Raw genomic sequence first — 13,687 nt, 5'->3', positions numbered from 1 at the left:
AAAGGATCACGGGATGATTTTCATCATCAGTAATCAGAGATGGACAAAGTCATCTCCATAGAAGAAAGCTACACCTGCTTCCAAGGGACCTGGGACACTCATGTTATCAAATCCCTTTACTTTTCCTTCAAAGGTAAAACCAATACATTCCTAGTATTTGTCTTTCCTGATTATCACTACACTTCTGGCAATGCTTCAACCTTTTGCCAAGACAGCACAACAGTTACCCCAGAGATGTTATTATGTCAGATCTTTCTGTGAAAGCTCTTCTACTTTTTATGGGATGATACCCCATTTCTAGCCATAAAAGATTTACACGCTGGGCGCAGTGGCTCACGCCTGTAATCCCAGCACTTTGGGAGGCCGAGGCAGGTGGATAACCTGAGGTCAGGAGTTGAAGACCAGCCTGGTCAACATGGTGAAACCCCGTCTCTACTAAATATACAAAAATTAGCTGGGCGTGGTGGTGAGCGCCTGTAATCCCAGCTATTCAGGAGGCTGAGGCAGGAGAATCACTTGAACCTGGGAGGCAGAGGTTGCAGTGAGCCGAGATCACACCATTGCGCTCTAGCCTGGGCAACAGAGCGAAACTTCGTCTCAAAAAAAAAAAAAAAATATGAACCACCTGTTATTTATGTAATACCACCTGAATGTTGGTATTCCCCAAATTCACCTGTTCAAAATGAATGCCCAATGTGATACTATTAAAAGGTATAGCCTTTGGGAAGTAAGTCAGGAGGACTCTGCCCTCATGAATGGGATTAGTGCCTTTATAAATACACTCAACTAGAGGAAGATGGAACAATAAAAAGAAAATAGAAGGGGGTAATACGAGCTCCCCTGCCCTTCCACAATGTGAGGACATGGCAACAAGGCACCATCTTTGATGCAGAGAACAAGTATTCATGAGACACTGAATCTGCCAGCACCTGGATCTTGGACTTCCCAGCCTCCAGAACTGTGAGCAATACATTTCTCTTGTTTATAAATTATCCAGTCTAAGGCATTTTGTAATAGCAGCCCAAACAGATAACGATACCACCTCTTAGAGTTGGCCATTTCTACAGGTGGTTGAACTTATTCACTAGTAGTTTTATGGGTTTTTTTTTGCAAGTTTAAATGTCTTAGGATCACTTTTTCCAGTTTTTATCTTCAAATTCAGAGGGTAACTAGTCTATACACTGTCCATCCTTCCTCTCAAAATAACTATCAGCTCTGCCCTTATTATCTTCAATAAACTCCAAAAACAATGAAAAGCACCTCTCCTCCTGGGTTCCTTATCTCAGGTCCATCACTAACTAGGAGTATGATTTGGGGCACATGACAACTTCTTTAAGCCTCAGTTTCTTCATCAGCCATCCCTGAGATGCTAATAGCCACACCTCACAGAATTAGTGTGTGGATTAAATGACACATGTGGTGAAGCAGGACAATGGCTGGCATATGGGTGCACAGTATCTAGAAGTTGTCTTGAGCCGAAACCTCACCTGTATCACTCTATCCCTCATGCGTGCTTGTGTCCTCACACCCACCCTGTATTCTTACTTGGACAGTCCTCTCATAGTCTTAGTTCAGATTTTCATGATCCAAAATGAAAGATGATAGAATTACAGCATCTATACGGAGTGTTCATTCTATGAAAGGCACTATTCTAAGTTGTTTATGTTAATTTTTCTAACAAAAAGCATACTTCTAATTTAGTAGAGGTATTTACATGCACAGCCTCTTTTAAGAGTCAAAAACATCTCTATACAGTAGGTGCTATTAAAATCATTTTACAGATGAATAAACTGAGGCAGAGAGAGATTAAGCAATTTGTCCAAGGTAGTGATCCCTAGACTCACACACTTAAAATGACGACATACTGCCTAAAGTGAAGTACTTCAAGGATTCCTCAAACATAAACCTCTAGTTTCTAAAACATATTTTTTTAAGAATGTAGTTTTTAAAACTTCAAATAAAAAAGTCGCAAACACTTGCATAGGTTTTATGCTAACTATTAACTTATCAGTGGCCATCAATCTTGTTAACTTATGTCTAGGTTTATGCATTTATGTGCAGTTGTGGGAAGGCAGGCTACCCTGTCCTCTTTGGACAGGCATTTGAGTTTCCTATAAACATGTCACTCACTAGGAAGTTGTGAAAGTGCAATGAGATTTTGTGTGTGTATGTGTGTGTGCGCGTGTGTGTGTGTCTGTGGTATCTATGTTTACTAGGTGTGATGGTTACTTTTATATGTTAATTTCACTGCACCACAGGATGCCAAATTTAAACAGTATTTATTTCTAGGTGTATCTGTGAGGGTGTTCCTGGATGAGATAAGCATTTGAATTGGTTAGACTCAATAAAGTAGACTGCCCTGCCCAATGTAGTGGGCATCATCCAATCTGCTCAGGACCTGAATGGAACAGACAATGGAAGGAGGAGGAATTTGCCCCTTTTTGCTTCATGCTTGCCTGTTTGAGCTAGAACATCATCTTCTCCTGCCTTTCTATTGGAATTTCCACCCCTGGCTTCCCTGGTTCTCAGGCCTTCAGACTCAGACTGGAATTACACCACTGGCTTTCCTGCAGAGGGCAAATCCTGGAATTTCTCAGTCTCCAGAAATATATGAATTAATTCCTAATAAATCTGTCTCAGAGAGAGAGATTTATTAGGAATAGATTCATATATATATGATTTATATATATATATATTCACATGTATGTGTGTGTGTGTGTGTGTGTCCTATTAGTTCTGTTTCCCTGGAGACATCTAATAAACTAGGCTTGAGTGTGATCAGTGGCATAAAACCACATAATTCCAGCATTCAATTAAGTGCCAGGTGTAGCAGATGATCTAGTGGTCATCAATGGTCATATTTCTTCTCCTCTTCTAGCTAACTGAATTTCCCAGCTCCATTCAATTAAGTCAGGGGCATAAAATTGGCCATAGAATGTTGATAGAAATGGTGTACACTACCTTGTTGGCATAGTTCGTAAAAATTTCCTAGATGCAATTCTCCTTTTTCTTCCCCTCCCATAAAGACTTTGTGGCCACTAGTTGAATAAAGATGTGACATCAAAAGAAGAAAGAAGCCTGGATCTCTGAAAGACTCTATGGAGCACAGCCTCTTACCACCTACTTCCCCAAGGTAATAAGCACACACACTCTAAACTGTAAACTGAACAGCAATAAAATTCCTCACCGTGTTAAGCCACTGAGATTTTTAAATCAATAGCCTATGCTAATGCACAGAGCTTAACATTTCACCTAGCAAAGCAAACCCTTTGCAACACAGTATCAGCTATATAATAAAAAGAGAAAGAATCCCATGACAATTCATATAGCTTTGTTATTATTATGCACTGAGTTTTAGTTATTATGTTCTTTGATTTTTTGATGAACCTTAAAATTTTCAGTGAATAGTTCACAGAGAAGCACTAAGATATTTGCATTTTTAATGATATTGTTGACTCCATAAAGCTACAACAAACATTTGAAATAAATTTCTAACAAACGACAAATGACAACCCAACTGAGAAATCCACTCATTGACTCCCTCTAAATTTGCTACCAAAGTATAAGAACTGTTACACTGCTTGTTACCAACATCTAATCAAAAATGTCTTTTTCTTCTTTCATGTCTTTTTCACATCAGTTGCTACTGATCCTAGTTACTGACACTTTTCCGAACATAATGAGCACTTCATTTATACCACAATATAAGTTATTATATTTGTCTATTGTGCCTGTAGAGTTATTTGTTATTTCCTTAAGGGATAGAACAATTTAGCATAGAGCCTTACATTTAGCAAGTACTCAATAAATACTGCTTGAAGTAAAAAAAAAAAAAAAAAAAAAAGAAATCTTATTATGAGCTACAGTTGTTAACTGTAAGCATTTTTTAAAGTGCCAGAGTTTTAGGCTTTTTCAAACTGAAAAGAATACAGAATCATTTTTCTTTTTTTAAAAAAGGGACTTGCTCTATCCCCCAGTCTGGAGTACAGTGGCATAATCATAGCTCATTGTAAACTCAAGTTCCTGGACTCAAGTGATCCTCTCAAATTGGCCTCCCAAGTAGCTGGGACAACAGTCACACACCACTATGTTTTTAAAAATCATTTTCATTATTCACTTTGAGCCGACACCTTAGTTAGATTAAGGACTTATTCAACACTTATAAAGCTAATTTAAGAATCATATCATTTCTATATTTAATCTTCAAATTGCAGTTCTTAGTACTGCTTTTCATTCCCTCTTTCCCTCTTGGCTCAAGTCCCTTTCCAAGATTTGTCTTTTCTAGCTCAGTAAGAGGAGAGCGCTGTTTGCAGTGGTGCGAGCATGTTGGTGTTACCATCCTGACAAAAAGATGCCATCCAACCTTCAGCTGCCTGGAGCCTCAGCACCATTTGGCTCAGCCAGATTCACATGACAAAATAGGTGGCCTCAAAATCAAAATGATGCGAGCACTGTGGCTGGAAACCATCAACCTGATACCTACAGAAACTGCCTAATTAAAAAGTGAGCAGAAACTGTCATCCCATATGTTAGGGTTTTGTTTTATTTCAGGAGAAACCATTGCAATTATTTTTCCTTCCGTAACTTAGCCTGTTCGGTTAAATCCACCATTGTTTTAGAAAAGTCAAGATCTAACACAGAGCGTAGCATGTACGGATAAAGTGAATGAATGAGCTAGGGAGGGATGGAGTACGAAGATAAGGAGCTATTTAAAATAGACAAAACATTGAGAGAACCTGTAACTGAATGAAGAACTTGTTGACTTAAAAAACATATTCAAAGGTGTTGTTCTCAAACTCAGATCTATCACAAACCTGCTAACTAAAAAAAAAAAAAAAAAAAAGGATAGGCCGGGCGCAGTGGCTCACGCCTGTAATCCCAGCACTTTGGGAGGCTGAGGTGGGTGGATCACCTAAGGTGGGGAGTTCGAGACCAACCTGATCAACATGAAGAAACCCCATCTCTACTAAAAACACAAAATTAGCCGGGCTTGGTGGCACACGCCTGTAATCTCAGCTACTCGGGAGACTGAGGCAGGAGAATCACTTGAACCTGGGAGGCAGAGGTTGCCGTGAGCCAAGATGGCGCCACTGCACTCCAGCCTGGGCAACAAGAGTGAAACTCTGTCTTGGAAAAAAAAAAGAGTAAAAGAAAAAAAGTTATGTAAGCCTACAACTTATTCATCAGTCATCACTTTTCTGATTACAGAATATTAATATTAACAGAATAAAGAGGAACGGCAGTTTACTCTTCCATATATATGTTCTGACAAAGCAAGTGGAAGGAAGACAACTTGACCCTCTGAAAGCAGACCGAAAAGACCCTTCCAGATGGGAGCAGAAAAGGACTATGGAATGGCAAGAAGAAGGGTAAAAAGTGTAAAACATACTCATCAAAAGAGACATATGTGTAAAGTTTATCCCAACTTTTTCAACGTTTGAAATGGAAACCATATCTTCATGTTTAAACAATGCTCGCTGAAATGTGCAGAATGGAAAGGTGATTAGAAAACATCACAGAAGCCTGATTCCTCTTCACCCCTACTTTAAAGGTAATTATAATCTGAAATTAAAATGTGTGTAGAAGGCAATTTATTTTTCTACATTAACTCTTCTTCCTAACAAAAGAGAAGGTAAAGGTTAAGGCAGAGAGGAGGCTCACAATGGGAAAGCGGATATATTTGCAAAGCAAGAATGCAAGCTTTGGGCTCAACACTGCCCAGCCAGCACAACCTAAGGTACAGTGAGCATAGAGGCGTGCTCCCTTTGCTGGATGTCTCCTGTGATATTTTAACAATGACAGTGACAACAAAACTCTCCTACTGTAATGTATGAAGTCCAGCCACTGGGGCAGTTTGGTAAAGAAAGTGCTAAATTTGGGCCCAAATTAGGCTGCAAGAAAGGAGAGAACAATGGCTTAATTGTGGCAAGTCTGAAGTCCGCATGGGTAAAAACTTGTTTCTACCACACTTCTGGTGTGTGTGTATACAGTTATTACAAACAAACAAAAAAGGTTAATTGTTCATAACTAAGTAGGAGGACTTTTAGGCACACTAGAGTTACCACTTGCCAGAACAAGCTCTTTTCAGGGCATAAACAAAGTACCATGATTTGATGCTATCATTTCAGCAGGGTTCGAGATTGGTTTTAGATCTTATGAAACAAATCTATAGCTATAGACCAAACATTGATCAGCATCTCGTGGTTGGACAGAGGACAACTAACCCAATCATGCACTCAAAGTCCAGCCTCTAGAAGAGGCTTTAGATGAGACAATGTCCCTACTGGTAGGCAGTCCACTTAGTCTGCAGTGCTGTCCTGATGATAGTGATGACTGTACTAAAACTATCTTACCTTTAAGTTCTTGTTAACTCAAGTTGATGAAATAATTAGTGAAGGTATGCAGTCTCTGGACATGTTTTTTTCTATCTGCAGTTCCATTTGCCCCATAAGAGAAATAAATTCATGAACTCTTTGGCACATTATGCTAATACTGACAAGTGTTTCCTTAACTTCACCCATCTCTATTTCACCTTCACCATTTTTGCCATCCTGGTGTAGCCCCTGCATTCTTTATCATTTGCCTCATTCTTTTAAACTGACTTTTAAAATTTGGATGAGATTTTTAAAGGAAGAAAATTGTTTTAAATCACTAACACGAATTCAAAGCTATTATCACCACTAGATACAAAAGATAAATGTAACAAATACAATACAGTGTTATCAAATTTTACAGATGCAATCCAAAAGGAATAAAATTGAAAATAAAAGGATAACTTTCTCACCATGACTCAAAATTTAAAATTGCTGTTTTGCAGTACCAGTTAAAATCATCTCTAGCAGTGCTGGTAGTATACACCTTACACTTTGGGGAAAACTGAACTAAATGGATAATGACATAGTACTGTGATGTAAGTCAAATTACAGCATAGACCATAAAATTCAAATTACTAACCCTTGAGGCAGGAATCATGAAGCATTAAGAAAGTCTGCCCTAGATTCTTGAATAGCAAGATCCTACTATGCGATAATACCACTTCTCACATAATCAGAGGTCATTTTCCTCAAGCAGCTAATAATCAGTTAGCAGAGAAAGCAGATACAAGGTCCAAGCATTGAAACATACGCATTTCACCACAGAAAACTGTTGCAGAACTTAATTCTAAGTCTGTACACTTTTTGTAGACAAAATGTTACCAGCAAATTCAGATATCTAGTTCATATACTCCAATCATCCTCTAATCTATGTTCAGGGGAAACACCTAGTTTTTTTTTCTCATATATGTTTTAGACATTTGCCTGTTTTAAAAAAACAAATCCACCAAGTTAAGACAAGAGAAGTGTGTCACTTTCCTTGACTCTCACTGGGCTCATACAGGGAGCAGGGTCTTGTCCCACTCCGCAAAACAAGGCCCAGCGGCATCTGAAGGGGCCTGCCCAAAGTCGACCGTGTGCTGACAGCAGAGCCAGGGCTCCGAGCCAGAGTCCTCTCTGCTGAGCACATCTAGTCATTCTGGGGAAGAGACCATATGCACTGTGCTCATCCCAAGGCTCTCTACTTGTCCCTCAGAAAAAAAAAAATAAATCCTTGCAGCTTAGATAATCCATAAGCACTGCCCTCTTTTTCCCTAAACTCATGCTTCTCTTTTCCAACACAGCACACAATTCCCTTGACTTTGCGCCTAAAATGTCAGAAAACAAAGCCACAAAAGTCAGTGTTTGAAGGTCTTGGCAGTTCTTGGCCCAGAAAGTGAGGCTGTAAAAACTTCTCTCTTCATTTACAAACGTCTTTAAAGAGAAACGCAAAACCTGGGTTTTCTCCTCACTTGAGCAAGGAAACATCCAGAAAGGTCTAGTTTTGCTTTTAGAATCAAAGCAAACGTGAGCTAAAGTCAGCTCCAGCATCTTACCCTTTAACAAGGAATGGCCGGAAGATCTCCTACCTTCCACATGGGAGGGTGCAGGGGTGCCTGAGGGGAGTGAATGTGGGCTCCTAACCACAGGAAGCTGCTGAAGGAAAGTTAGCAGCAAGCCTGCAGGTGGTGATGTCTAAGATCCTTCTCCTTGGTGTGGCTGGGGACCAGCAGGGTTGGCATCCCCTGGGAGCTTCTTAGCAATACAGAATCTCCAGATCCACTCTGGATCTACTGCAACAGAATCTTCATTTTAACAAAAGTCTCAGATAATTCCTTGTACATTCAAGTATGACAAGCATTAACTCAATGGACTTTCTCCTCCATGGCCAAAACAATGCAAAATCAAGAACTAAGGAAGGTCCTATCATGACTGGCCAGCCCTGGTTATAACCCTGCTACAAACCACTGAGGCGGGGCAGGGACCCAAAGGAACAGCTTCTGATCAGAAAGTGGGCACCGCCATCTGGGGCAACAGAAGACCAGAGGCCCACACAGGCCTCCAGGCACCAGCCGCAAACCACACAAATGCCTGCACCTGTACAAAGTCAGGTTCTCACATCGCCTCTCCAGCTGCAGGATTTGTGACTTTTATTTGCCTACTCGGTTACCTAGGGTATTCAGATTAACATAATTTTATCTGTCCAAAAAATGAGTGGAAGCATACTGAGATCTGCTTGACCAAGAAATGGCCTAAGACCCCTATACCTGTTGGTTACAGTAAATAGTGACCTTGTTCTTCTGCTCTGTCATCTGCACAGATTCGTTCTTTCTTTTGTTTGTTTGAGACGGAGTCTTGCTCTGTCGCCTAGGCTGGAGTGCAATGGCGTGATCTTGCCTCACTGCAACCTCCACCTCCCGGGTTCAAGCGATTCTCCTGCCCCAGCCTCCTGAGTAGCTGGGATTACAGGCGCGTGCCACCAAGCCTGGTTAATTTTTGTATTTTTAGTAGAGTTGGAGGTTTCACCATGTTGGTCAGGCTGGTCTCGAACTCCTGACCTAGTGATCCCCCCGCCTTGGCCTCCCAAAGTGCCGGGATTACAGGCGTGAGCCACCGCACCCAGCCCAGGTTCATTCTTTCTTTTAATAACCTCCAGGAAAGCCCCAAACCTTCCATGCTGTCTTCCCCTCTACCCCCACATCCACCACACACATAATGCTACTGAGCCAGAGCCAGGCCCTGTCAAGAAGGGAAGGGAAAGGTTAACTCCATCTCGGCATTTCTAAGAGAGCTGGATAAGAAGGTGAACGTTCTGCAGGATCCCTCACAAAACTCCAACACTTGCAGAAGGAAAGGTTGAAACTGAGGGGGGGAAAAATACAACAACAACAACAACAAAAAGCAGGGTAGGTGTTCCAAGGAGCAGAAACATTTTTGTGTCCTGATACTGTCTTCAGTGAAAGCCTAGTTTCTTTTATCAACGTGCTGGAAGGTAAGCGGACACACGGGAAGATGCATGGAGCCCTTCTTTCTAGCTACAAATGTTTGAAAAGAGCTGATGTGGGAACTGGTAAAACTGGCAGCTGACTAGTGCTGACTTCCCACGGAGCATCCCATTAGAGTTAATTACGGGACTGGGAACTTTTGAGCTGTATGGTTTCCTTCCGCCCAAATAGTCAGAGCCAAAACTTTTCGTCTTTCTTAAGTATTTCTGTTTATTTCTAATCCCCATTTCAAAATTGCTATGTATTTCTTCAGATTTTGTGACTTTCGTGACCATTTTACAAAGTCACTGCTTCCTTGCAGAGTTAATAGCTAGTCATTCTTTATAACTTAGATAACTGCTAGGACAAGAGAATCATTTCAATCACATATACCTTGGGAAAGTATTATACAGGCTAGTTTCTGAGGCAATTCTGGCCTGGCCAGACCCCAGATGCCCACCCCACCCCATACTCCAGTGTAAGCGAAGCTGCTCATCAACAACTTCTGTGCTGAGGGGCAGGGCCATGCTTTGTACTGGTTGCCATCCAACTCCCAGGGCAGCCATCCTTTAGGGTGGCTGGTAACCTGACCTGTACCCTATGTCTTATGATTGGCATAAAAAGATAAGTTGGGTCAACCACTCTTCACTGAGAAATCCTTCACTGGCAAACAAATGCTGCCGCAGGGGCAAAAGTCAAACTGTACGTAAAGAGAAGTCACAAAAAGAGGCCACCACAAGCCAGTTCCAACAGAGCAGTTCAGCGAGGAGGGAAGAACAGAGAACCCACAAACAGAAGTGGACACACTGGAAAAAAGAGGCCATGAAACCCCCAAGATAGTGTCAAATGCAAGCTTGGTGCCACTGCTTTTGGTGCATGTTAATTCCACCCCGCCTTCCTTACAATCAAATCCACTTTATCTAAGTAGATCTGGGTTCCCTGCGACCAAATAAGCCACTCTAAAACAAGACACCCTCCCCCAAAAAAGTTTTGTTTTACTTTTTCTAGTACCTTCAAAGTAAGAAATAATTTTCATGCAAAATAAAAGAATGTCACGATCACATGGCTAAGCCAGAAGACAGTTTCTAATTTATGGAATGTAACAGATAAAAACAATTTAAAACCTATTAGAAGTTGTTAGAAAGGAGGAATCATTTTTTTCTTCACCATATTTCCAACCAAGTACTGATTACCATTGCTGTATTATAACAATGACCCACAGAAGAATTATATGTCTGGGACCTGGGGTTTTTGCCAAAAATATCAGACTGAAATATACAGACCTAAAGTAATCAGTTCAGAAGAAACCTATAGATTTTTGTAGGAAAACAGAAGCAAAACACAAAATAAATCAGGTATGTAATAGGAGAGAAATAAAGGAATTACCTTTTTAATAAATAATTCAGACCTTGTTCAAGACTATCCTAAGGAAATTATACCAGGGTCCTTACAAGAACTGAATTCCATCACAAGATAGGACCACTGGGAGTTGCTACGTTAATTTAATAAATCAAATATGCTACAACAAGGAGCAGTACCAGCCCATTTGGGAAGCACTCTAAGGGGTATAAAACTGAGGGTTAAACCAAGGTACCCATTTAAAAATGAAAGGCATTTGAGTATCCCATTGGGGTATCTATTAGGATGCCCTATTCAAATGTTCAGTAAAAATGAATCAATAGTGGGATCTGAAAATCAAAATAAACTCACAAATATACCACACAAATTGAAGTGGGCAAAACCACCAGCAGCCTAATTAGAAACACATTAAGACAGAAGATGCCTGAACGCAAGCAGGTCTGTTCACTACAGGGAGAGCATACCAAGCAACTGAGACACAGCCAAGAGAAACCAACCCTTCCCCAGGGCAGGTTTCCCTTGCCATAGCAGCACCCAAGCACTGGACAAAAACCATGCCACCAGTCCTCAATATCATGTTCAGCAAAATAAGTGGACAAGGTTAAATGATTGCCCAGCCCACTCTCTAACTCTAGGAATCAGATTGAACTTATTTGGAGAAAGCTGTCTCCTAAAACCTGTGTTATGAAATTTTTTTTGGAAAATGCCTATAAGTTAACTGACCTATTCAAAAATGGCATTAATTTCACCCCAAGAATCATATAGTTTTCCCATAACTATCAGGGAAAGCACCTCCAGTAATATTTATCTAGCTATATTTGGGACATGGATGAAGCTGGAAACCATCATTCTCAGCGAACTATCACAAGGACAAAAAACCAAACACCGCATGTTCTCACTCACAGCTATATTTACTAAAAACACCCCCAGCATCTGAAGAGACAAATGGGCAACCCAAGTGGAATCTTTCTTACCATTTCGAGACACATCTAGTTCCACCAGCTGCATGAAGTTTGCTATTTCTGGAGGGAGCCGCTGAATTTCATTATCACTAAGTCCAAGCTTTCGTAATTTGACTAGCTGGAAAAATTGCTGAAAGACAAAAGAGTTTAACATAGATTTCACATATGTTTGTATCATAAACTTTTGGGCTACTATGAAATGTAAAACAATGTCTTTTAAAAACTAATGAAGGTTGTAGCAACATCAATTTCCTAACTTTGATGGCAGTACTGTAGTTGTGAAGATGTTACCATTGGGAAAAACTGGGTATAAGGAACCTCTCAGTGCTATTTTTGAACTTCCAATCAATCTACAATTATTTCAAAATAAAAGGTTTTTAAAAATTAATGAGCAACTTAAAGAAGAGAACAGTCACTCCTTTAAGCTATCCAGTAGACAGAAATATCGACTTATGAAAATTGACATTAAATCTGCAATGCTAAATAGACATGTAAAAATAGACATGTAAAAATGTCTTTTAAAAATATTATTTAAATTTTAAAATATTTTTAAAAGACATTTTTTAAAGAAATTATTGTATATCAGAAAGTATAATAAATATCCCACAAATGTGTGCAAGCAAAAAATATATTTTTGACCAGTCTAAAAAGTCTGCACTAGATACTTCCATCAACCATGGCAGACTGAGTACGTGCTCTTTCCCCATACTTTTTAAAACTGTATTAAAACGACACTAAAGGAATTTATATACACATGAACATAAATATAACGTGAAATAAGCCCATGAAGACAAAAAATGAAAGAGTACAAAAAGCGAACTAGATATGCAACAAAATCCTTTAAGCTACAAAACAAAGGGATGAATGGTAACTAACAAACAAATCGAAACAAAGCTGAAATTTAAGCCTGTGGGGCAAGTAGCCAATAAGAAACTAGGTCCAGGTACCTCTGAGGAAAGGAGAACTGATTGAAAATTTATATAAAGAACAGTTAAACTGCCATATTCTCTTCTCTACCCTGCAGAGCCAGGCAGGAGCCTGGAAATTTCCTCTCCAGAAGAGGTAAGTCCTACCACAGCTAAGCACAGCTGAGGGCAGGGGGTAACATAACCATGCTAAAAACAGGGGACTGAGACAAAGCCTGGTCAGTAAGATCCCACCCTCTCTTCTCCCTGCATCCCGGCTCCTGGGCATGAGCACAGACTTGCAGACACTAATCTTCCTATAAAGAAGCTTCAGGTTATAAGCCTCACCAACACACGGAGCTTCCAAACAGGCCCACCTCACCTGATCTCCACTGCCACATGCAAGAAAGAGAATGTGTGCGCACTCACACACAAACACACACACACAAACACATACCCCCCCACCCCAGAGGAAACAAACATGATGCAGGGAGCAGAAAAAATAATTCCTCAACCAAAAAATAATTAATATCCTCAGAGAAATCACAGATGAAGCAACACAACACCATAAAAAGCATAATTAGAAGAATTAGAAATAAGCTTTCAGAAAGTGAAAAATATTGTAGCATTGATAAAAGAATCCCATAAAAGAGGTGAAAAATAAAGTTAGTAGAGTCCTCAGAAGGTGGAATAAAAAGACGAAAAGATGGGAAAGTGGGAGAAAAAAAGAGAGGAAAACTAATGGACCGGTTCACAAGGTACTACAAAGTAATTCGTAGTTCAAAGAGAGAAATACAGGAAACTGCAGGACATGCTTTTTCTGGTTTGAGAGGGCCCACCATGCGACCAATAAAATGAATGAAAAAAAAAGTACATACCAAGGCATACCATAAGATGTTAGAACTCCAGAAATTAGATTCTAAAAGTTTCCAGGCACAGGAAATAAAGGAAAAAGGTCTTAACAAAGAATTGGGTATCAGAATGGCACTGGACTCAAAAGCAACCTTGAAAGTAAGAGGGCAATAAAGCAATGCCTTCAAAATTCCAAAAAAATCATTATTCCCAACCTAAAATTATATACCCAGCCAAACTATCAATTAAGTATGATTACAGAATAAAAACAT

The 13,687-nt window shown here is 40.0% G+C and overlaps 1 protein-coding gene across 1 annotated transcript in view; it reads right to left on the bottom strand.

Annotated features, from left to right (window-relative positions):
* The window catches only part of LRRC1 (leucine rich repeat containing 1), a 130,310-nt gene that overhangs the window by 70,306 nt on the left and 46,317 nt on the right, over positions 1 to 13,687 (bottom strand). The window contains exon 2 of the mRNA XM_001156152.6: positions 11,671 to 11,788. Coding sequence (XP_001156152.1) covers positions 11,671 to 11,788 — 118 coding nt within the window. The remainder of the gene's footprint in view (positions 1 to 11,670; positions 11,789 to 13,687) is intronic.

This window comes from Pan troglodytes, chromosome 5 (genome assembly GCF_028858775.2).
Source record: "Pan troglodytes isolate AG18354 chromosome 5, NHGRI_mPanTro3-v2.0_pri, whole genome shotgun sequence".
Classification (NCBI taxonomy): domain Eukaryota; kingdom Metazoa; phylum Chordata; class Mammalia; order Primates; family Hominidae; genus Pan; species Pan troglodytes.
Note: the sequence above shows the minus strand (reverse complement) of the source record. Positions and strands in the feature narration are given on the sequence as shown.